The sequence below is a fragment of the Channa argus genome, chromosome 6 (assembly GCF_033026475.1).
Source record: "Channa argus isolate prfri chromosome 6, Channa argus male v1.0, whole genome shotgun sequence".
NCBI classification, from domain to species: Eukaryota; Metazoa; Chordata; class Actinopteri; order Anabantiformes; family Channidae; genus Channa; species Channa argus.
This window is the reverse complement of record NC_090202.1, coordinates 15,910,569-15,935,648: the sequence shown is the minus strand read 5'-3', so window position 1 is coordinate 15,935,648 and position 25,080 is coordinate 15,910,569. Positions and strand designations below refer to the sequence as shown.

General features: G+C 38.1%; 1 protein-coding gene across 5 annotated transcripts in view; it reads left to right on the top strand.

The window, feature by feature from the left end:
* Window positions 1–25,080, top strand: part of kcnab1a (potassium voltage-gated channel subfamily A regulatory beta subunit 1a) — an 87,362-nt gene that overhangs the window by 19,351 nt on the left and 42,931 nt on the right. The window contains exons 1-2 of one of the 5 annotated variants that reach the window (XM_067507662.1): window positions 6,485–7,535; window positions 15,863–15,892. The exons of 3 other annotated variants lie outside the window; for them this stretch is intronic. In XM_067507662.1, the coding sequence (XP_067363763.1) occupies window positions 7,327–7,535; window positions 15,863–15,892 (239 nt within the window). In that variant the 5' untranslated portion in view covers window positions 6,485–7,326. Of the gene's footprint in view, window positions 1–6,484; window positions 7,536–15,862; window positions 15,893–25,080 lie in introns of those variants that run through there. One more of the 5 variants, XM_067507663.1, reaches the window with a different exon arrangement.

Below are 25,080 nucleotides of genomic sequence, written 5' to 3'. Positions count from 1 at the left end.
CCTGCATGTGTGTCTATACAGTAAATGAGTGACACAGAGAGTAAAGAGATATGTTAGTGAGGCACCTACAGTACAAATGTGCTAGTGTTTGTCAAACTAAACCAAGTAACTTATCGCATATCAAACAGAGGTCCTACTCTTCATCATATACTTTATCAGATACTTTACAGAGTTTTTGATAGAATGAGGTAGGAGAAGGAAAGTAGAAGGTAAAAGTGTTTTTACTTATATATTGTTTGTTCATGTCAATTTTATCTCAAAGGGCTAAATAACTCTTCAAGGGATTATGCATTTAACATTTAACAAGGCAATTTTAAGCAGAAAATAACAGAACTGTGTGCTCAACAAAAGGTGAAATGTTCTTAAGGACAAGAGGAGTCATCCTTTGAAGTAATTAATCAGCACTCTGTTACATAAGCTCCTCTTGCTCTGGAGGAGATTGGATTTATTTTCTTGGTCGTGTTGATACTGTGAGTGGAGGTGGCAGCTGCAGAGGGTCTGGCATCTGCCCACTGTGAACACACCTCAGTGCTCAATGACTGAATGATTGAAAATCTGCCTTTTATGCAAATCTGTGAGGTGAATTTTCATGGGTAATTGTTCCTTTGCTCATTTGTCACAGCTGAAAAGTAAACCAAACCCGTTCTTAAAATAAATTCCTTTCCATTTCCACAACGGTGGCACAGAATTTCCTTGGAACTTTTTGCAGATTAACATACACAAGTAAAATTGTTGTGGCATGTGAAAAGGCTTTCTGACAGTTTGGGTATTATTACTATTATTGCTATTATTTTGGGTTTCACATATTAGTAGACAGTGGAGACGCACACATTGTTAACCACAGACGATGTGGTTACTTGGCATTTGTTTATTATTGTTTTTTCCAATAATAAACATAATAACATGCACACACTGTGGACTGATGGTGAAGGGTTAGAGTGAATCTCATTTTAGACCCAGAACATACTTATCTTCATTTTATGGTCCATGATAGACATGAAGATGACCTATAGGCCAAGACTCATCACTGTAATACACTTTATGGCTGTCGTGTCCTTGATCAATACCACTTCACCTTATAAACCACTTTAATGATATGTGATACTACAGAAAATTTTCAATGAGAAATGTGTGAAATTTATTCTGTATCTACATGAATATGGACATGCATTTTCAATGTTATTACTCAACATTCCCTGCTAATGTTTAATGATTGCACAGGAAATAAAATCACGCTGCATTCCTGGTGATGTATGAGCTCTCACCAAAACAATTTGAGGCCTCTATAACTGTAATGTGGCAATATGGTGATGCTTGTAATAAAAAATTACCGTATTCACACATTACTGTTGTTCTCATGACTCATGTTTTGAATATTCAGTAGAATAATTCATGCAATAATAATATTTGCACAAGAAATGAGGAGGCATATAACTCAAAATAGGTCTGACTGATAACATGATTTAAGTTGTGTGTGTCTGGAAGTGGTTCCTCAAATGTTCCTCAGAAGTGAAAAGGTGGAGGCTGCTTGAAGTGTTACAGCTTTATGGTGTCTGCATTAATACTGAGAACAGGATCAAAATATAAACGCTGCTTTTGATGAAGCATTCATAGTTTCCCTCTTTTCTTGTCTTTCCGCTCTTTGACCTGTGACATCCGTCATGGCTGGAAAAGCTTGGGAAGATTTAATGGTAATGATGCTATGCGTGTAATTTCACAGACCTGTCACTTTGAAAATAAAAGACTATTGTTGTTTCTTTACACTAAGGTTTGGTATTGTTCTCTGAAGACACTTCTTCGAAACTTTACCCTTTAAAAGAATTATGAACTGTTTCTTACAGTAATGTTTACATTGCTTTTTAAGTTTGGAATGTACAAACAAAATGCAAAAAGACTGCTCATAGGTGTGTCAAATTAGACAACTCCTGTGTTTGTCTTTGTAGAAGCCATGGGTAAGGGCATTTTTATTTGAATTGGAAACCTCAGTTAATACTTTTGCTCTTTCCATTTTTGGTTTTTGTAGTATCTATTGTTCAACTTACACTGTAATTGTGAAATGCAAAGAAAGTGTCTGTGCCTCTCACTGTAGTGGTCCCCAACATTTTTTCCTTTCTAACACAACTTTTTGCCATTGTTTCATACACTGAAATTTACCTCCTCACTTGTAGGTTTTTGTAGCTCATTACTTGTTGTGAATGTTGTGAAAAAACAAACAAACAGAACTTTCAACCTAGTTTTTACATCTGGTGAGACATATTGGAGAACAGGACTCTCCATGGGGGGGGGGGGGGGGGGGGGGGGGGGGGGGGTGTTAAAGACTTAAATAAGCTTTTGGACAGTTTAGAAAATCAGTCCTAACTCCAGTACCCATCATGATGCTAAATGTTTCTCCTACTTAGCACAAAATGTCCATGCTACTCCTGTTTTGCTTACAATAGTACTGTATGACGACGAGTCAGGTGCCAGCATAATGATTTCCACACACAAAATACCAGATGGCCTTAGATTTTGTCTTAACTTTGTCTATGATTTGGTAATTGCACAATGGTCTTCATAATATCAAAAATATCAGTAGTATATCTTTGGTATATCTGTCTTGGTATACATGGCATACACAACATGGTTTTTGAAATATTTGTAGGACTGTTTCAAACAGTATTGTAACTGAGCAGCGTGGTATGTTTGGATGGCTGCAGCACAGAAAAAGTTTACATAATGTATATCCGTGCACTATGAATCCCTTACTCAGCAAGACAAAACATTGCTGTCTGCACTGGAAACATCATGTGTATCGAAGCAATAAAGGGAGGAGGGATAGACTGATGGGTGTTGCACTTTACAGTATCTTTAAAAAAAACACACGACTTAACATGGGAACATGGGACATCTCATGGGGATTACAGTATTTATTGATGTGCTATTGTTGACAAAGCTCATGAGCCAGCATGAAGTGGAGCACACTCACACACACACACACACACACACACACACACACACACACACACACACACACACACACACACACACACACACACACACAGTAAATAAGTGGGACATATTTGCCTTATACTCAGAGTTATGAATATAGCATTACTTGCTGGTTATGGAGCAGCTGCTGGAAAAACAAGAGCAAAAAAGTGATGATAATCTGGAAATATACTGGAAAACCTTAGAACGTGCAATGCTACTGAGGGATCTAGGAAATAGGGGCATATTTTAAACCTACAGGATTTTATTTTAAGACACAACAGCAGGTAGCAAGATCCACTTTGACATTTGATCAGTCAGTTCTCGAAGCTTTATGCAGATTTACAACCACACACCACTTCATGGTGCAAATATTTAAGACTGTAAGGGACGGCTGAATCTGTTTGAGTTCACTATGGTGGGAATGGTAGCTGTAAATTAGAATCTATTACTCTTCATTTCAAAAGTGTGGATCAGTATAAATAGTGCAAACTGATGTGTTAGTGATGTGATGGGCTTAGATAAAACATACATCTTTGTGCTGCACAAGGAATTGCCACTTCACGACAATTCATACACATTATTATGAATTGATTAGCTGATTATATGATGGAGTGATGTGCTCGTCTCTTGTTATAATAATTGATAATTGTGAATGATAATTAATTTTGTCTTTTTTTTATGTGTTCGTTTTTAACTTTTCCAACCCAGTAGAAGATTTTGTGCTGGATTTTGTGCCAGTGAATAGAAGCTGACATTATAGGCCACAGAAAATGTAACATATGTCAATGCCTAACAAGTCCTATATACACTATGGCTAAAAATGTAACAATTATGTGTTTATAGTAACAGAAATTTCATCTAGAAGGTTTGTTGTTTTACATTGAGGGATGGGGATCGATGTGTTGCACACAGCCCAGGACAGTAATACTCCACAACCACGGTCCATTTTTTGCTCAGCACTTTTCCACTTCTCATTACTGGAAATAGGATTTAAGCCAGCTCCAGTTCCAGATGTGGGATTGGTTGGGAATCTGTGGTTCCCCTGAGGAGCGCACTGTTTCCATTAGGTGTAAGATTGATTTGTGCTCTGTATCTGTGTTCATGTGTCTGGAAGGTGGGAGGGATAGGAAAAATGGGGTGGGGGTGAGAGTTACATTTCAAAGGACTGAAAAAAAAAATTAGAAACAAACATTCTATTGAAATAATATATACCTTATTACCATACATTCATTCTTCAAATAGCTTTTCAATATTTGGAAATTGTACTGAAATGGGATGGAGTGATGTGAAGATGAGGCTGCAAATAATGTGATTTAAAGGCAGATTGCAGGACACCTCTGAGGTTGAAATGAAATAAATGAAATTCTGTGTCACTGTTTTAGACAATAGACCATAGCCACATCATTCACAGTCAGATATACTAAATAACTTTAACAGCAGCTCTGGCTCTGGTTTCAATAAGCTACTTTATCCGCAAAGACTAGAGTGATATTAAAGTCTAATTTAGACTAAATGAGTTTAGTTTGAGGAGCTTTAGTTATTTTGTCAGTCCATTGCATATTATGTTTATCAGCGCTTGTATTAATTTGTTTGACCAGAAGGTTGTCTTCCTATGTATCAATGATACGCATGTTGTCACAGCTAATGTTATGTATGAATGGATGGGTCAGACTCTAAATTTTGGAAGAGTTGTTGTGCAGAGCTGCGCATTATCCCTAGTATGTTGTTGCAGTACTATGTCAGTATCACAGAGTGTCACTGTCAGAATGAAGCAACTAGCAAATAGCTGGCGGTGAAATGTGTACTTTTGGTACTTCTGAAAATTTTAACTGTTAAATTATTTTAACAGTAATAATTTTTTTTTTTTGTATAAAAAAACACCCTTCTCTCAACAGAGGAGGAAGCCTCAGGCACAACCTGTCTCCCATGTTACGTGCTGCCCTTTCATCCATCCCCAGGATGATTAAACGACTTTACACATCCACCAAGAGGGCCACACCTATTGACCCCCATCTTAGGGGTTTAGGGAGTTAGGGCTGTAATCTGTACATCTTGATGCCTCCACCCTGTTCCCACCTCCTACCTTAACAAGCATCTTCAGGCCAGGGTGGAAAAAAAGGCCTACTCTGGAGGGTATACCTGGGTTCACCAGCCACGTTATTCAGGCGGGAGAAGCTGCTTAGATAAATGCAAACCAAAGTATATTTTTGTGCTTCAAGCTGGGTCAACGTGTGCAGAATGTGCATTAATTATTTGTATAGAAATAGACAATTATTGTGTGTCAAGTAAATACTGCTGAAACCAATAGTTTCCCTTAAATAAACACTTTTCCTAAACATTGCCAATAATGTTTTTAGTATTGTGTATTTTTTCAAGATTTTAACCTTTTCATCATCAAACAGATATAAACAATACAGAAATAGTGTGATAGAGGTTTGAACAACGCATTTTCTTGTAGCTGGTGCTTATTGTAAACAGAGCACTTCCAATGGGGTAGGAACTGTATGCCTGATATACACATAAACCCGAATCTCAGATAAGGTTCATGTGAGATTCAATGTGCTGCACGCCATATCCTTTCTGTGTAAACATGATGTAGTAATAACCTAAAGCTTCTGACCATAAAATGATATCCTAACACTCAGGCAGCCTCTTGAAGTTAAAAGCACTGGCAAAAATGTCCTCGCGATCTTATTAGGTTCAATAATGATCCCACAAAACTAACTAAGCAACTAACTGAAGAAAGACTGATGCACTTGATGCACTCGCGCAGACACACAAAATAGTCCATTTAGTGAACCTCTCTTTGACACCCCTTATTGAATTACTGGAAAGTACAGAACATTTGTACTCTCCAGGACAGATGTTCTGTAGCTTTCAGATGTTCTCATCTTACTCTGAAAACACACCCATACACACATATGCAGGCGAACACTGGGTTGTAATTAATCAAATATTGCACATATTGCACAGCAGATGCATTAATTCCCTTTGCTCTTAGCTCTGTTAATGCCTCTTGTCTGCTGTTTTTATTCTTTTTCTCTCTGCTCAGTCTGACCTCTCCACACCTCCCCCGTCCCATTCATCAATTCTCCTCTTGTCAGCTTTGATTCGTCTTTTCCTTTGGGTGTTGTATATACAGTGTATCAGGGTAGATGTTTGAGTTATATGGATAGATCTGATTTTTATGTTGATCGTAATATATGTTTAGGCTTGCAAATGTGGTAGCTTTTACAGCTTTTTTTGCATTTGTTTAAAAAAATGCATCATCTAATTAAATCAATTTATTACGTTATTGTCTTACACCACAGTATAAAATAACATGTTGGAGATCTGCCAAATAGATACATTACAATAGGTATCTACTTAACCAAGTAAAGAGAGAAAAAGAAGCAAAAATGTAGAAAAGAAACAGGGGAATTAGGTGCTGGCTGAGGAAGAAGTGAAGGAACTCTCAAAGATGGGTGATGGGTGCCATAATGAGGGGGAGAGTATGAAATTAAGAGGGAGAGGTAGACAGAGAGAAAGAGAGATAGAGAGATAAAAGCTGTGTTGCAACACATGTGTCTCAGTTTCCTGAAGGTGCGCTGTTGGCAAAAGCCTGCTCTGCTCAGAAAAAAATAAATAAAAGAACATCCAAAAATCAAATAGAAAGACAAAGTCAGAAAGGGGAGAAAGAGGGAGAAACTGGTACACAAGCAAGTTACACACATTAACATCAGCAGGCGTGAGCAAGAGGAGGAGAGAGGAGAAGAATTGACAAGACTGGAGAAAGTGTGATGGTGCACCCTGCCACGACCTGTCGGTGACTGCCCCCTTGTTTCCTCCATCCTTTTTGCCCCACTCTCTCCTCATCTGTTCTCTGACCCTGTCTCCTCCTCCTTCACCCTCCTCTGCTGTATCTCTCACACACTATCGCTCCGCTCTCTCTCTTCCCACAGTCAGACCAGGCAGAGCGCAGCGCCTGGGTTGCATCGCAGTCTCTCTCTGTTTCAGTCCTCCGCACTCTCTCCAGATCCTCTGATTTTCATTGGGAGCTCAGCATCAAAGGCAGGACGCCGGAGAAGGGAAAACCAGTGAGGGAGTAGATTAGGAATCCCTCAATGAACTGAGGAGTCTTTGTTCTTTTCAGGCTTTTGAGGACTGACCTGTTCCTTTGCCTCTACAACAAAAGACTTCAAATGGAAGACTTGATGTGAGGGCACAAAAATCAGGGGACAGGCTTTTACAGCTTTAGCGCAAAGTTTGGAAGGGCATCTAAAATAGGACCGAATCAAGAGGCAAGCAGTCTGAGACTTCGGTTTCCACTCCTCCTGTCCTGTCAGCATCTCGAGCTCCATATATTAAGCCTCAGCCATGCAGGTGTCCATCGCCTGTACGGACCACAACCTGAAGAGGGGCAATGGAGACCACGGCAAGCAGAGTGCCACCAGCCCCAACGTGGTGAATCAAGCCAGGGCCAAGTTTCGGACAGTGGCCATCATCGCTCGCAGCTTCGGCTCCTTCACTCCACGACATATCTCACTCAAGGAGTCAACAGGGAAACACACGGGAATGAAGTACAGGTGTGTGTTAGTCAGAGTTAGGTGTGTCTGTGTGTGTGTTGTGCTGTATTTATTGGTTGCAGATATTTTGTTAGGTGAGCTGTAGTTTTCTTATCTACTGCTTCTCATCTGCTATTATTCTTCAATACTACATAGAAATGGATGTCTCAACAATAAAAAAAAAGTAGTAATTTATGAACAATTTTGCAAAGAAAAGCAAACTCTAGTGCTGCATATTAATATTGTACTTTTAAATATTTGTTTTATACAGTTAAAGAGGTGTATTTAATATAATTAATATAAATCTATTACAAAGCTATTTGATCATTTTATATCTGATTTTGAACATATTTGATATATCATGCAAAGAAATATGTGCCAGAAAAATATGAATATTTTTACACTGATTTCCATCATGTTGACCCTCTACTTACTGCATGTCTCTTGTGTTAAATTATGTTTTTACATAAATATGCAACAGCTTTCCGCCACCTACATAACCTACCGCATTACTGAAAGCCACTACAGTCCCCTTTTTGCTTTAAATCTCCTCTCATATGCCTTGTTGTTGCTGTCATATTGTGTCATTCCATAAAGCATTCTTGCCAGCAACTTCTTCCAAACCTGCAGTGTGTTTTCAGCGAACATTTCAGATTTGATCCTCAGTGTCTGGCTTGTCTTGAACAGGCACTGCTCATTCAAACTGGATGTCACAAGTATACCTGACAGGGTTTATGAATAAATGTTGTCTGCTGCCTGCAGAGAGTCATTGACACTTTCTACAGGTTCTTTGTCTTTTCTGTCTAACACTATGTCACCCAGCTCCTTTCTTGCTACTCCCAGTTCATTCACATATTTCACACTTACACAGCACTGTCTCACATAAATCCTAAACCTTGTTCTCTTTTCCTCACAAATAACCAAACGATCAAATTTTGACGCTTTGAAATGCCATGAATGGAAAAAGAGCTCTTTTCCTTCTGCTTCTCTCCCACACATGTAAACACATTTTCTAGCTCCCTCTCTTCTCTCTCCCTCTCTCTGCGCTTTGGTGAGGCTGCTCTGCAGCGTAGGCAGAGCGTCTGGGTAGGATTTGACCTCAGCAGTGCTGCTGCTCAGCTGACTTGTGTGTCTTGACTCTTATAGCCTCAAGCTGCGAATCTTACATAAAATATGGTGCCGTTACTGTCTTTCCAAGCTCGGCCGATCACTTTGAAATCAGACTGGGGCGAGTTTGCCAAAGTTGTCTCAGCGAAGTGGTGGTGACAGTGGGCAGACTGAAGGAATCACGGAAATGGTTTGCTTGTTGTTTCGCATATATTGTGTTGTTAATTTTATATTATATGAAAGATAGACACTTGGAAAAACTTTAACTTCCATTTTCATGTGCAGTAGCTAATGACAAAAGTGTTAAACAGGGCAACAGAGGACACTGAATGAAACCAACAGGAAATGTGTCACATCTTCTTGAGTGAGTTTGGTTTTGTTTCATAGAGCATTAAAAATGTTATGTTCACCACTAAACACTGAGACTGTTGTATTACTGTGGACTACTCAAATTACATATTGTCTAGACTCTGAAGCAGTCTAGACAATATGTAATGTAAGTGGGCTGGTATGTATGGCTTGAGCAGTAATGAGAGCTGGCAGACAGGTGAGCAGCGTACTGACTGTGGCTTGATGCCATGTCACTCTGTGTTGGAAACAACAGGCCAGAAGATTGGGGGAGCTAGTATATGTCCCTGTGCCAATAGTGAAGTTTGCAGAGGTACATGTGGTGAGTGACAATTGGTTCAAAAGGCACTGTCCTATTAGCACTTATAAGTTAGGATATTTATTTTGGGATATTTACATCAGCAGACATTTAGTTATGATGAAAATGTAGTCTAAGGAGTCCTCAAACATTGGTGATGTTTCCCGTAAAGGACCACAGAAAACGTGTGAAAGTTTCAAATGAACCTACAAGGACGCTTTTGGATCTGGACTTCTGACCCACTTCCAGCATTGTAATCATGATGATGTGTCAGCACTGACAGGAAATTTACGAGGGCTTCTGAAGATCAGCCCCTCTAGCCTGAGACGATCTCCTGACAGGCTCTGATTGTTTAGGGTATTGACCGATTGGCCTTGAAACAGATACTGGCAATGGTTGTGACACTTTTGTGATGACAGTGACCCCTGCCTTTGCAAACATTTCACTCACAGACTCCCATATTAAACAGTGGTCTAAATGCAATAAAGGAAATAAATTGATATACTAGGTACTAGGACACTGGTACTACACTATAAAACCAAGATGATAAATTTTTTATTACTATCTTTCCTCCTGACCTTGATGTAACAGTATCACAACTGAAATGCATGTTTGATAACCTCGGTCTGTGTCCACTACTGCATGCTGGGTCTGTTCAAAGACTCAGCATTACATTAAAAGTTCGTGAGTGGAAATATGAAATTAAGTGGTACATTGTCTTCTGCTAACAGCCATTCTTCGGAATGGACAGTATCAAAGTTCCCCCTCCACCCCACCCTACCCCACACACACGTCCCCTTCCATCTCTTTTTGTTTCAGGAAGTGAACCCAGGGTTGTACACACCATCTGCTCTGGCACTGCAGTGTAGGTGAAACCATGAAGAGACGATGTGTTTGCTTCTCAATGTGTGTGTTTGTGTGTGTGTGTGTGTTATGTGATGGAAGCTGCAGTAACAAGAACATGAACTAAGAAGCACAAAAAAAGTAGATCAGCGTTCAGGCTTCCAAATTATTGCTGATTTAAACATGTTAAAAAAACAGATGTGCCAAACTGCCAGTGTTAACACTTACGGAGATGATGATGCATCATATTCATACTAATAAGATCAAACTTAACCGGGTGAATAATGGATGAAAATGAGTGATGATTATCCCCAACCTTGCTTTAGTGTTCTGTTTTGCCATTTTATTATTGAATCAAAAGTTCATAATTCTTGGTTTATTAATCGATTGGCTGATGTACTATAATGTCTGTTTCACTCGTGCATTGTGCAATCTTGACTGAGTAGAAATCATTGAAATGTTAATGCCTTCTGACCCCAGCAGAGCAGTATAGGAGAGAAGGCTTGGTTGTTGTATGTGTGGACGTGTGGGGGTGGTGGTTGCATTGCTGACAGCTGTATACTACAGTAAGATACTGGATAATGGTGGGTTAATGGACACATCCTTGGCAACAAAAGGTTCACTCATCTGTGTTTCAAAATCACACTGATGAATTTGGCGAGAGCCCATTCAATGCATAACAATTTCCTTTACTTTCACAATTAGTGAACAGCATTTGTTTCAGTTGGTCACTCTCACAGTGAAAGCAGACACAGACCTATGACACAAAGATTCAAACTATATGTGTTTTGCACTTGTATTGATTGCGCCACCAGTGTGCAGTTTATTCCCTGAGTCCCTTTCAGCACACCACTGTGCCACTGCACTGTTGGGATAATGAGCTCTGCATCGGTCAACTGGCTTGGCAGCATTTGAAATTAGTTTGAGGTTGAGCTGTGGGGATTTCTCTGTTGTCTCCTTGTTGAATTTAGATTTTTGTGCATGAGAGAGGGGAAAGAGAGAAAGTAGAGTTGAAAACAATAGGAAAGGAGCAGGAGGTACATGTAGGTATAATTGTTAGAAAGAAACAATAAGAGGCATGTAAATGTACTAGACTTAACATTAAAGTCAAGCACACTGTTGTCGCCTCATATTCTACTCTGTTGTGCTGTTATCTGCATGTCTGAACTAACTGTGCTTCACTCATGGACTCACCTATTCTGTTGAACTGTGTTTAGCCAACAGTGATGTAAAGATTCTAGAAGTTTGTTGAAGGTGGCAAAAACAGCGATCTTGAACAAACACTATAAGATAAAAAAGACATTCTTATATAAGCATAGAGCATCAACAAGACAACATGCTCTTAGATAGTTACCGTTCTGAGTTATTACAAATGTCAGAGTGATTTTTTTGAACAGGATTTTGTTCTTTTTGGAGCAGAAACCGAACGTTTTGGTTTTGCTCGACATCTGTTCTGTCCTTTGGACTCCACACACGGCTTTGTGAGGTTTAGGTAGACAAAATCTCTTTTGTGTGGTGGTGGGTGGAAGATGCCGTGAATGCAGCAGAGGGGGGAACTTTGAATAGGTTGGAGAAGTCAAGGCCACAGGCTCTGAAACACACAAACGAACGAAAATACAGCAAACAAAAATTGCAGGATAAGCTGACACACTTTTATCAAATCAGAACTCATTTGGTTTAGTCACTGGACATGTATAATGAGGCTGTATGTGAGGAAAAATATAAAAGAATCAGCAACAACAAAGCTAATTCCTTATGACATTTCAATATGTGTTGCATTAAAAAACACAAGGGATTTGTGAAAATTGTACATACTTTGGCATGAGCCAACTCACACAGTGTTTATTTGGCACATAAGTGCGGTTGTCGGCTCCACTATCGTACAGTATGTAGCCTAGAGAGTATTTGCACAGCGTAGTGGTGTGATGAGCGGGATTAGCAATCACTGTAAAACTATGTATATATATATATATATATATATATATATATATACACAACTGTACAATATATATATTGTACAGTTGTGAAAATACTGACACTGTAAACCTCTGTTTGTGCATGTTTGTCTCATAGAAAGATGTGAGCTCTTCATTTCCACATAGCTTCCTTCCAGGCAGTCAGCAAATTGTATACAAGGAAAACAGGGATAAATTGAGAACGATAATGAATAAAGGAAGGAATTCTTTATGCCTACTGGTCGAGCTCCAAACCACCACACAACAAATACTCAATGGCCCTAAGCAACACATTATCTGTTCTTGTTGCTATGGTAATCATGTCCTTGGCTCTGTAGTACCATCATTCAATTTAGAACACTTACAAAGACACTCACAATCTCTCTCTCTCTCTCTCTCACACACACACACACACACACACACACACACACACACACACACACACACACACACACACACACACACACACACACACACACAAATACTACACAAAGACATTTAAACTTTAATTGGGAGAAACTGAAAAGTCAACTCCACTGTAGAGTGACAGGAATAATAGTTTTTGTAAGGGAGAATGATACTGTATGTACGCAGAATTAATTTAACTCTGAATACTGATACATTTCTTTCCAGGTGTAAATGTAAAAATATGAACTGAATTTCTAGAAACGTAGGAAGTTCAGAAGAAAAGCAACTGGATGCCAGAACTACTATGTCCACTTAAGTCGCATGCTTGATTTCTTTGCAAAGTCTGTTTCCATTGCACCTTGACACGTACAAAGTCAAGCTTTTTTAAATAATATTTTAATTCTCTGGAAAGGAAAACTTAAAACTCAGGCTATTTGTGAACAAACAGAAATTGCACATGCAATAGGTGAATGGAAACAAACTGGCCATAAATGAATGGCCATGACCGACACTTAAATTGTTTTTGCAATGCTTTTCAGAGGGTGGCTGTTATTTTCTTGTGAATCTAGAAATGTAAACGAACTGATTTTGTTTGTAATAAGATTTTCAGAAAAGTGGACCTGTTTCTGTTGATCAGCTGCAATACCTTTACGGTGTAAAAGTTTCAGTGCTGTGGAGACATCAGACTCGCGCACGAATGACAGAAGAAGTATGAGGAAGAAAATGATTAAAAGACAGCAAAGAGAATGTGTCAAATTAAGGAATGATGATACCTATTATATTGAACCATGGGTAGAATAACAAACAGTGATTGTTGCTTTTTGACTGTGTCATTTTGTCTGTGAGTTGCTGCACCCTGACAAACATAGCATAGTGTTATTAATTATAGTGACATGCCTGCAGCATAAACTAGCTTTGAGTACAAATAATTTATCTTGTGTCTGACAGGAATTGATAAGAATGATACCCCTTTGTTGAGTATAATATTTAGCTGAAAGTGGCAGCTGTCTCTGAATGTACAGCCAAGTTAAAAGTGTAAAGGTCTAATAATACCACTGTCTGCTGTTCCCTCATTGTACCTCTGATTTGATCCAATGATTTCCTAATGTTAGAGGTGAGAATAATGAGGTCACCTCCTTTTAAATGTTCTTAGTGCTGCCTTCATTCCACCCACCTTTGCTTTTTAATTAAAGGAAGTGCCAGGGTGGCTTGTCAGGTCTGGTCCATGGTTTGGAGAGAGAGTGATCTCAGTGAGTCTGTGAGCCAAGCAATAATAAGTGTAGAATTATATCACAGATTTTATTGCAGGAGTGGCGTGAATTTCCATTTTTAGATGCCCAGCAGGATAGAATGGGGGGTACAAAATATTACATCAAAGCAAATGAATTATTTATTTTTTTATTCACCCTGATTGCCAGCGTGTTGATCCTTTGCAAGAGCAGATTGTTCTTCACACAAAAAAACCTGTCCTCCCAAGAACAGCAATCCTTCCGAAAAGCTTTTTTAAGTTGGTAATTAATCCTTCGTTTTTAAAATGCATTGTGACATGTTTTAGTGGTCCAACAGCAGTAGCATGTAGCGGTGACTAAGTGGGCTGCAGAAAGTATAAATATGAATTCAGAGGACACGTGCATATATCAAAATAAAACATAATGAAAAGGTGTGTTTCCTTGTAAATTAGCACATATGAGTCATCAAAGTTCCAGATCTGCATCCTGGATCTGTCCAGCTCTTGACTCTGCCATTTGAGCGTGGTGGGACATCAGCATAGAGTAGGTGGCGAGTGAGTGGATAGTTCCGTGACTGTCAGAACAGATGTTGTTTTTTTTTTTCAAACTGAGGTGGAGCATCACTCTGTAACATTGCCATCCTGTCTGTTCCCTTTATCGTGCATGCTGCTCAGCACAGAATACATCTACATCTGGTTACGTTTAGTAACCCTCCACAGCCTAACAACTACAGGCAGACTGCTCCTGTCTGTAACAAGTAATACTCTATGGACCCAGTCTTTTTCTCCTTAGTTCCCATGGCAGCTCTTTTACCAGAATTGTCACGATGCTCTGCCTGAATATAATCAAAAGTCAATTTCAGAATCCAGTATTGGTGCCGGAGTGGCTCAGGAGGAAGAGTAGTCGTCCAGCAGTTGTGACGTTGGCAGATTGACCTCTGCCTCCTCCTTATGTTGAAGTGTCCTTGCGTAAGATATTGAACCCCGAGTAACTTCCCATGGGTCAGCGTCTTACATGGAAGCCATACATGTGTAAACAGTCTAAAGTGCTTCAGAATTGTGCTATATAGGTGCAGACAATTTACTTTTTATAGACAATATCTAAATGCTAGGTGATTGATGCCAAGTACATATCAGTCATTCACCACATTGTTTGCTAACCTTCTAACTTTAAACTTGAAACAGCTTCACCAAACTTTCTCAGTAGTTAGTCATCCCACTAATTTTGTGATTTTTGACGCTTTTGGTATGTGATTCGTCTTGTGTCATATTGCATACAGATACTGAGGGATGAGCAACTCAGATCACACACAGTCCTTCTCTTTCTGTCACAAACACACAATTGGAGCACATACTGATATTCCCACTCAACACACAAAAAAGAAATATGTATGAGACCACTGAGGATGAGGATTTGCTCCAACTGGTTACATTGTCTTGTTCATATTCTCGTTACAATGTTGCAGAGATCAAAGCACAGTCATGTCCCTTTAAAGTGTAAAGCAGTGAAGTATTCTGAGGGTGTTATGATCTTTGATTTCTAACAGTCCACATTTCAGTCAGAGCAAGTAGAGCAAAGAGATTTATGTTAACATCTTCCCAGGATTTGTGAATTTGTAAGAGAGAAAGAGTCAATATTTGTTAGAGTGGGAAATGATAATTGCTTTAATTACCTCGCAAAAGACGCCGATGTCTGAAAACACCTGACTGTGACTATTTAAGCAGCAGTAAAAATATCTTTTGTTGTATCAGCAGCAATGCAATTCTACATTCTTGTTCCTTTTGTGTTTAGTACAAACTCAACTGAAAAAGAGATGGATAGGGGTTTTAGATGCTTATTCATACTTTACAAAGTAAATCTGTTCTAAAGTTCTAAAGACAACATTGCATAATTGATTCATAGTAGACAAAGTAGATTATACATAATTAAGTTTTAAATTGCTGTAGTAGCACTTACTTCCCTCTATATTGTTATCATTTTAATATTTCAACATCATATTCCACTTTACAGTGACTATGATGCTCCCATTCTTACAGATGCTCTTTTTCAGTTTGCCTTTTTCTTCCTTCCTCCCATTACACCGATCCATTTTCTCCTTTTCGTTTGTCTTTCCTCCTTTGATCCTTTTCTCTTCCTTTTTTTTCACTCTTCCCTCCACAGAGAGCAGCAACACACTAAACACCACAAGCAGTAGGTGTTACTGTGTTTTGTCCATTGATCCATGTTGTTGAAAATCCCTGAACTGTGAGCTCGTGTCATATTTTCTGCACTACGTGACCTACATATTTGATCTGCTTTTCACATTCACACAATGACAATCAGATGATAAATTAAATTAGCGGGTAAGGCCTTTATGTTTGGCACATGGAAACACAAGTATGAACATATTTCCACTGTGTGAAACAGCTGAATATAGCTGAAACATATACAATAATCTGTTAATAGTTAACAGATAGTATAGTCAAGCACAAATGTAAATTAAATTCATTTTATATGGTGATAAACTGTTAATCTTTAAATCGTGCAGCATTAGCAGGACAAAATGAGTGATTTACTACTATCATCTTAGACATTTTACAGTTTAGGCCCCATGTTTTTAAAGATTCTCACAGTAAGAAATTACTCTTAAATGGCTGAAAAGTGATCATTTTTGGTCCTACTTTCTATCCTTCTCTCCTTCCCTTTTAGAACTAAAAGATTTCACAGGACCAACATTCCCAACTAGAAAAGACAAAAAGCAATATTTTCAATCTTTTAATCTTTAATCTTTATACCCATTCTGTGAGGGAAATGTGATTGGACTGGGCTGGTGAGGATAATATCAGCCAGTGGAGTCACGCAGTAGACTACAAGCAGATTTCCATTAAACACAACCTGCTACAGAGACACAATGAGAAAAAAGCATATTACTGAACTTTAAAGCCTTTGTGAGAAAAATGGTGCTGTTTTTGGCATTTTACCTTCTCAACATGTAAAACTAAGAAAATACGCATGTCTTTATTTTGTTTCTGTCATAAAACAGTCTTTGTCCTTACTCAAAGTAAGAGGAGAACACTTCATATATCAAGGTGCTCAGTTACCTTTCAGCATGATTCCTGGGAGTGACTCTGAGATGCTTGATAAATACACACACAATCACAATCAGAGTATTTAAAAATGAAAATAATTGCTAGTTATAGCCTACTGTGAAGTTCTGATTATACACTGCCTATAAGAATTATTCACACCCTTGGAAGTTTTTACCCTAATTTTTACAAAGCATTGCATCATGGCTGCAAGTTTTTGACAAAAATGTAAACACAAAAAACAACTAGACTGAAGTGAAAAACGATCTCTACAGAATAATTCAACAAGTGATTGCATAAGTATTCACCTCCTTTAAATCCCATCCATTGTAAATCCTCCCTGATGCAGACAGTCTTTGAAGTCACGTAGCTAAAGATTTGTAGTTTACACCATGAAGGAAAAGATGATTATTGATAAGCACTAGTCAGAGGATGGATACAAGAACATTTCGGGTGACTGTGGCTCAGGAGGTGGAGCAGTCATCCACAAATACCAGAGTTGTCGGTGTAATTCCTGGCTCCTCCTGTCACATGTCAAAGTGTCGCTGAACAAGACACTGAACCCAACTTAGTTGCTTCCAGTGAGTGAAGGCTAGTTACATAGCAGGTCCCCCATCACTGTGAGTTTGTGGTTGTGAGTGGGAATGAGTCATTGAGAAGATCAATTTACAATTTTCCTAGTCACTAACTATGTCTTGGATGCAGTTAAATCCATATTTAATGGAAGAAATAGGTTGTCCTCAAAAAAGTAAGAGACCATGCAAGAAGGGGACTAGTGAGAAGGACCACCAATACACCTTTAACTCCTCTGAAGGAGTTACACACTAAACCCAAGAGACAGCCTCAACCTCCAATGAGTACTGAATGAGGAATACACAGCAAATTAGAAAGTGACAGAATTAAATAAGAGTAATCAATCATGTAATTTATGCACCCTGATGAAGCACACACAGCAATAACAGCTTTCTCGCTCCATTATATCTGCATGTGTAGTAGTTTGGGATGAGACAAACTGTGCGTGTATCTATATGAAAGCCATACAGTATAATTAACTTCTGTCTCCATGGAGATGTGAATGATGGCAAAAGCTGGATCCTTTGTTGTGTGGCTTTGAGATTTGACTTGGATTAAAAGTCATAAACTAGATTTACTGTTTGTGGTTGATGCAAATCACTGTTCTACAATATGGTATTAAAATGATCCATACAGCATGTTGATAGTTTAGTGTTTTATGTTATGAAAATAGCTACTGTGTTTCTGTTTCTTACACACACACTGAAGCACAAACATATTTGTGCACATGAATCAAAAACAGTCATACAATCACATGGCTTTGAAAACACACACACACACACCCAAGTAAACATAGGGTCTTTCACAGTGAGCATCCAAATCGAGTCTGGAATAAACGACAGATGAACAGAGACTGAAGTCTGTGTGCTTGCTTGTTCTTCTCTCCCTCTTCAAAGTAACCAGCATCTGCTGTAAAGTAAGGAGCAGATGTTGGTCCTTGTTTAAACCAAGAAAGTCAAACTTTATGTTGAATAACATATTGAAAAAATGGTAGATTAAAACAGGAATTTGTTTTCTTAGTATAAATATTAGACACCTTTAAAAAATGGAGCGTACTGTCCAAATGTGGAGGTAATGTGATTTAAATAAATCGCACAAATCTCCTGGGATATGGGAAATGGACACAGGACAGTCTAAAGTCAGTACAGATACTGCAGTCAAATGAAAGGATCTCAAAAACAGATATGTACAGTACATATTTTTTATTAAAATTAATTTTATGCTCTCCCACCCCTGAACTATACAATAGTTCAAAAACCTTTGGTTATGACTGCATATCTTTAATTAAAGAGTTTACTGTGTGGTATATGTTTTCTCTTTTCATATTTCTTTTTGGCCATATTTTTGGCCACCATTTTGGCCTCATTGGTCTTCACTTCTCCCTTAACAGTTGACATGGAGAGCATCCAGTATACAGGAGCACACAGGTGGAAACAATGAGTACAGCTGCAGTGTGATGCATGTCTGAGTTGGCAATGATTCTGTGGTGTAGATGCAAAATGAAGTGATTAGACAAGGTTTTCTAAATGTACAGACTAGTGTTGTGCAAATATAAGGTCAAGTACATTTAATCAAGTACTATAGTTAAGTACAGTTTTGAGGTATTTTCATTTTAGGGTTACTCCATTGCAAGGCGAATAATTTTAAGATTGTAAAAAGAGATGAATGGAACGAAAGACGTCATGATTTGTTTCCTATTTTCCACCATTCTGTGTGGCTTTAAGTTTGTTTTTCCAGCCTTTTTTGTAGGTTATTTTTTATACACCCGGGCAATTTTGTCACCGTTCGGGACAGCGATCATATAAACAGGTGCTGTTGGCAGGGTGCCCTGCACTGGAGCATGAAGCTGTGTTCAAAGGATATCTTAATGCTGTTTGCAGCAGCAATTTTAAGCACATGTTGTTGAAAATTAAATTTGATTAAAACCGGTATTAAACACCAAATGATGGGGTTTTGTTAATACATAGTACTTGATAGTACTTTACTCTTAGTTCTTTTGGTACTTGAAGTACATTTTGTAGCATGTACAATTTACTTCTAGCTAGAGAATTTCAAGTGGTACTGCTACTTGTCATGGAGTAATTTTTCTAGGCAAGTGCTTTCACATTTACTTAAGTGTTGAGTTTGCTTACTCCTACCACCTTTGGTTCAGCATCTGCATGAATTCATTTACAGCTAATTTATAAGCAGAATGGTGCATGAAGTAGCTACATTGGTTTCTCCAGGTGAGGTTTTGGACTCCTTAGTATAGTTTTTGGATCATTTCAGCCGAATAAATGTATGTTTTCCTTTATGCTGGCTGATGGCGTTATGGCTCACTATATCATTCCTCAGTAAAACATTGCACATGATTGCTTCGATTGTTTATTCTAGATCTAACTGTAGATCAGCAAAAGGACTTCTAAAAACAATTCATGTAAGATTTGTTTTGTTTCATTACCTGCATTTGCTTTACAAGTGAATCAAAGGGCTGAAGACATTTGTCAATCCCTGAAGGGATTTAGCAGCCAGGACACTGAGGCTGGATTTAGCTGCTTTGATTAGTGCTGCAGTCTAAATGTCAAACAATCATGTTGTTCATTCTAACATTCAGTGTTAAAGTAAGATACATTGTACAGAAAAAAACACTAGAAATTAGAAACCACAAAAAGAATAGAAAATAATCATGGGACTGTAACTTCAATCTTCAGTTTTTCAGCAACAAAAAAGAAACATTGTCCTTTTATGAACTAAAGGAGTTGAACTCTGCCACCCTCTGCTCTTTGAAAGGCTGCAGCTGCTTTCCTTTCATGAAAACTCTTTAGTCATCTCTGATTTACAGATCCTTGATTTTCCTCAAGACATTTATCACAATCAATTTTAAAAATATCCAATATTATTTTGTGCCTTGCTAATTTATTTTCACCATCTCAATCACACCACACAAACAGTGATAACAACCAGTATAGAGCAATGTACAGAATAATATGTTGTTCTTTTAATTATGTTTATATAAACTATTCTTTTTACTGAGTATGTGTTTATGTGTGTGTGCATGTGTGTGGGTGTGGGTTGTGGTTTGTGCTTGTAAAAATAAGTGTTTGTCTCATTAAATTCTCCCAGTTAATGTGTAAGCATCTGTGAATTTGTGTGTTTATGTAGCTCCATTCAGATAAACGTGTTTGTACGTGGTTCTGATTGAGTGTGTCACAGTTGTTCCGGTTTAGTTCCAGTTTTATACATGATGTAAGGCCCAAAATGGTTTCACAGCCTCTCAAACCGAATATGTTCTCGTCAGTGACAAAATCTTGCAGTGTGTTCACTTCAGCAGCAAAGTTTTCAGTGTATCTGAGGGGAAAAACATTTTTGTTCTGAATTTATTTAAAAGAGAAAAAGCTTTTATTCTCCACTTGATGAGCTACATGTTGCTAACCTGTTAACAGTTTCCAGCTGGTGACAAATGATTGGACAGGTATACACGACGGGTCAACATGTTTTGTTTTCTCTTCATGTACCAGAAAGCAGAGGGCAGAGCCAATCAAAGTATTTAAAGGCGACTTATCCAGATGTTACATGTTTATTAGAATACTTTTACGGGAAATGTGTGGACTATTACATTTCTAGTGTACATATGAGTGCGTGCATCTTAACCACTGATTGAAAAAAATCATTGCAACACATTATCACCAGCATACATTGTCTTCTCTCATTGACGAGTGACATTTTCTCATTTGTTCTCATTTGTCTAACACTAATTCACTCAGCACTCAGTAATGACAGTCATGGTTGACCTTCAGTTCAAAGTGACAGGTTACTGCTCTAGTGTAACAGCCGTGACCCCAGTACATGAACAATATGATCACCTGTTTAAATAATTTAAGTCTGCTCTCATTGTGGGCTTTTTATTGGATCAACATTGCTTCTCTGTGATATGCTCCATAAATTAGACCACTTGAATGGGGTGTAATGTCTGAAAAGGTATGGTTGTGAAATACATATTTATGTATTGAAATGTCACAGTTCTCAGTCAATAACTTAATGAAAAGGATATCTAAAGGTCCCATTTTCCATTTTCACTCTAAACACAACTTCAGTATGTGATTAATTATAACCTGCAGTAAATCAAAGAGCACAGTTTATTAATCAGTTTCTAAAACCTAATTAGTTTGTGATCAATACTTATAATGATTTCTTTAAAGTAATTAGAAGTAAAAATGCAAAAACAAATTGGAGTGACAAACTAATTTGTGTATGAATGTGGATGAATGTGTGTGTGTTTTTGTGTGGGTGTGTGTGTGTATATGTGCATGAATATGCTGCTAAAGCAGAGTACTATATCACCTTAAAAAGCAATACTTGTTATTTAATTATACTCAAATATATATATTTAATATACATTTTTGGTTATCTGTCCATTAGGTCGTTCTAAACTTAGCTTCGCTCAGTGGAATTTGGGCCGTGATTTTAATGCTACTCATAACATTTCTTCTTCATGGTCATTAACCAATGATATTCTAACAACAAGACCATTTAGATAAAATTCCTGTGTGTTCACCTCCTTATTTCCCCGGCCTCTGGCCTTTGCAGCACAGCAGTGAGCCTCCATACAGGGAAAAAGAAAAATCAACCTTGTGTTCCCTTTTCTAATGACACAGAAGCTTCTCAGGGGGCAACAGTAGGCAGACAGATTGCTGGACATCCGACAGAAAATTGTGCTGAGTTTTGTTTCACAGGTTTCGCCTGGTGTACTTGCCTGTCTGTTCTCCTAGTTTGTAAGTTTTAATGATGCACAATGCAAAGTCATCATTGTATGAGGCTGAACTCTAATCTGTCAGTATTAATGTGATGTCTCTACTCTCTGCCAGCAGCTGCGGAAACTTAAAACTTGGAAGAGCCTAGATCTTATACATATTTTACTGTATATAATGTTTATCACGGTTGATGAGCTTGTTGTCAATAACACTGAATACCCACCATACTGTACTGTATGTGTAAAATGTACTAACTTGTAGTACCTTTATATGAACTAAGGCTTCACTGTTAGATATGCACAGTGGGATAGACAGTTGATGGCATTTTTGCATGCCAGATAAAATAAGGTTGATCAGTCTGTCTTGCCATTCTTCTATTCATTCTCCCTTTGTTTCTTCCTCTTATTTAGGAAGGGAGCCCAGTTCACCAGCACAAAAGCAAAACAAACATTTTTAATACATCGCCAAATGTCACAGCACAATACAGAATTATATTATTTAATACCTAATAGACGCGTGTATGTCTGAGTGTGTGCATGTCTCTGTGAGTACAGTCTTTAGAAGCTGGGATCCTAAAATGCACATAAAGAACACATAGTCAGAGAGGGCTTTGTTGAGCATTCATGAACCCATATTGCATGTTTCCAAGAAAAATAGAAGAATTGTGTAACTTTATTTGGATAAAAGTTTAACATTGTTGTTTTTAGAGAGTTGGCTTCAAGCCACACTCCACTGCATTTGCTTAACTTTCAAGTCTTTGATTTTAACAGAATTCCACAAGACAGCTGTTGTCAGAAACAAAATAGTGTTTGCAACAACAAAAAAATCCTTTTGCACTTTCAACTGAATTGTAGAAAGAAAGTGGTTTTGTTCACCACTTCTCCATTGTCAGCATTTCCCTCACAGTCTGTCCTTAGTCTGCACTCAAAGCTGCTGCAGATCCCCACTACAATATCATAATCTTCTACAGTGTGCTCCTCAAGTGCGGTGTTTGGCAATTGTTTGAAAAGCCTCATATTCCCATCAGCAACCCTGAAACTGGAAAATTGATTTGTGTGTGTGAATGGCAGACCGGGCACGGTTCTAGGATGATTGATAACAGGTTGGTTCAACAGCCACAACAAAGAACAAAAGGAAAAATAATTACAAACAACAATAACTGCAGAGGACAGAATTATTTGACTGTTTTCCAAAGATATTATGTGGTGTTATTTACCTTGGTTTGTGGAAATATCTTGTCCTTTCTTGGATGTACTGCGTTTACATAACTTTGGAGACCATTCAGGCTCTGTTCCTGAACAGCAAGGCCACTTGACAACAAATAGATCAGAGAGTTTTGCAGGATGATTCAGACATGAAATATGAGGATCTTTTGCCCACACAGCCACTCTGAGTCACCGCACGCACACATGGGGTTGAGCTTTGCTGTGTCCAGTTGTAGCCGTTCAGCTGTGGCTGTAACATGTACTGTACACCCAATGACTGACTGCCACTGATGTACAGCATACACACGCAGAACATGGTTGTATCTGAATTGTCTAAAAATTGCTAACTCTGTGCCTTTCCTGTGATGGTCGAGGATACTACAAGAACATGTTTTATGGATGCAAAGAGATGCTGTGTTTTTCAAGGGTATGTAGCTCATAGTGAGTAATTAGCATTTTGAGTATCCAACTCGATGCAAATTTATCCCAGGAGGAAAATTAACAGATATGTGCATATTTTTCCGAACAAGGGCCCCACCAGGACAGCAATGCTGCTTAAGAATGGATGTAGCTTCTAATGATCCATTATGGCCCCCAGTGATATGTTTTTTTTATCTCTGGAGGCTTGAATTACAATGCATTATAATTTCTTATTATTTTCGTTTATAGAGAGGACATTCCTTGTATCAAGTTAGCTTTTGTTCCCCTGGAGCTCTCAAGCTATTTTCCTCCTGGTGGACATCTTTCATCAGTCTTTGTAAACAGTGGAAACACATTATTTGTTTCTGTAACAGACAGTAAACTTTAAGCAGTTCAGCAGAGAAAGAAACAATTATTTTGTTGGCTTTGACAAACTAAAGCTCCCATGAGTTCTCAGCCATGTGGATGCTATCAGAGCTGTACTTGTTCCATGCTGACAAATGTATTTTTTCTAAAATTATGAGGTGCTCGTGGCAAAATAGTATCTTAACAATAATATTTATTTACGCAAAGGATTTTTGGAACAGCAAGGCCAAAATATTTGAGCTTGTTGCTTGTGAAATCAAAATATGAATATGAGATGAAAGTAAACAAATCAGCCCTAATTTCCTGTTTTTTACTTCTAGAAATACAAACTGTCACTTTTTGTATTACAGTAGATCCCTCAAAAAAATTAAGCAAGCAAAACTATTAGAGCAGATAGTTTGAAAGTAAATTAAAATAAATTATACTATATATATCAAACGATTGCAATATATGCATTACTTGTGACTTACTATTTTTTATGTGGCCTTGTCCCTATACTTTTTTTCAGATTCCCAATTCACTTTCGGATTCTTACTGCTCACTTTGTGGTATGGTCTTTTGCGCATAAATTCTTCAAAGTCTTCTTCAATATTTTCTCTACTGCTCTGTGAATGTTGCTGGTGTCTCTAACTGTTTTAGTTTGTTTTTCACAACCCTCTGTTGTCAGCTGTCGTACTTGCTTGTTAACTTTTGTTCACTGTTGTTTGGATGATTTGACACAAAAGTTGTTTATATAAATACTGGGAAGAACAAGCCAAAATTCTTGTTCGAAAGTTTGAAATCATGTCAGTCTTTTCTGTGTTGGCTGTTGAAGCAATAGTAGGCTTTAGAAAGTGGAGTTTGAACAAGAATGTGTCATATGCTCTCATATGCAGCAGGAGCTGTTCTTCCATTTTATCACGAAGAACAAAATGAAAACATAGTTATTGTAATTGTAATGATGAAATAATAATGGAATAATATATGACAATGCATCTTTGAATGATCCAATGCCAGATCTTGTGCACATGTGCACACAA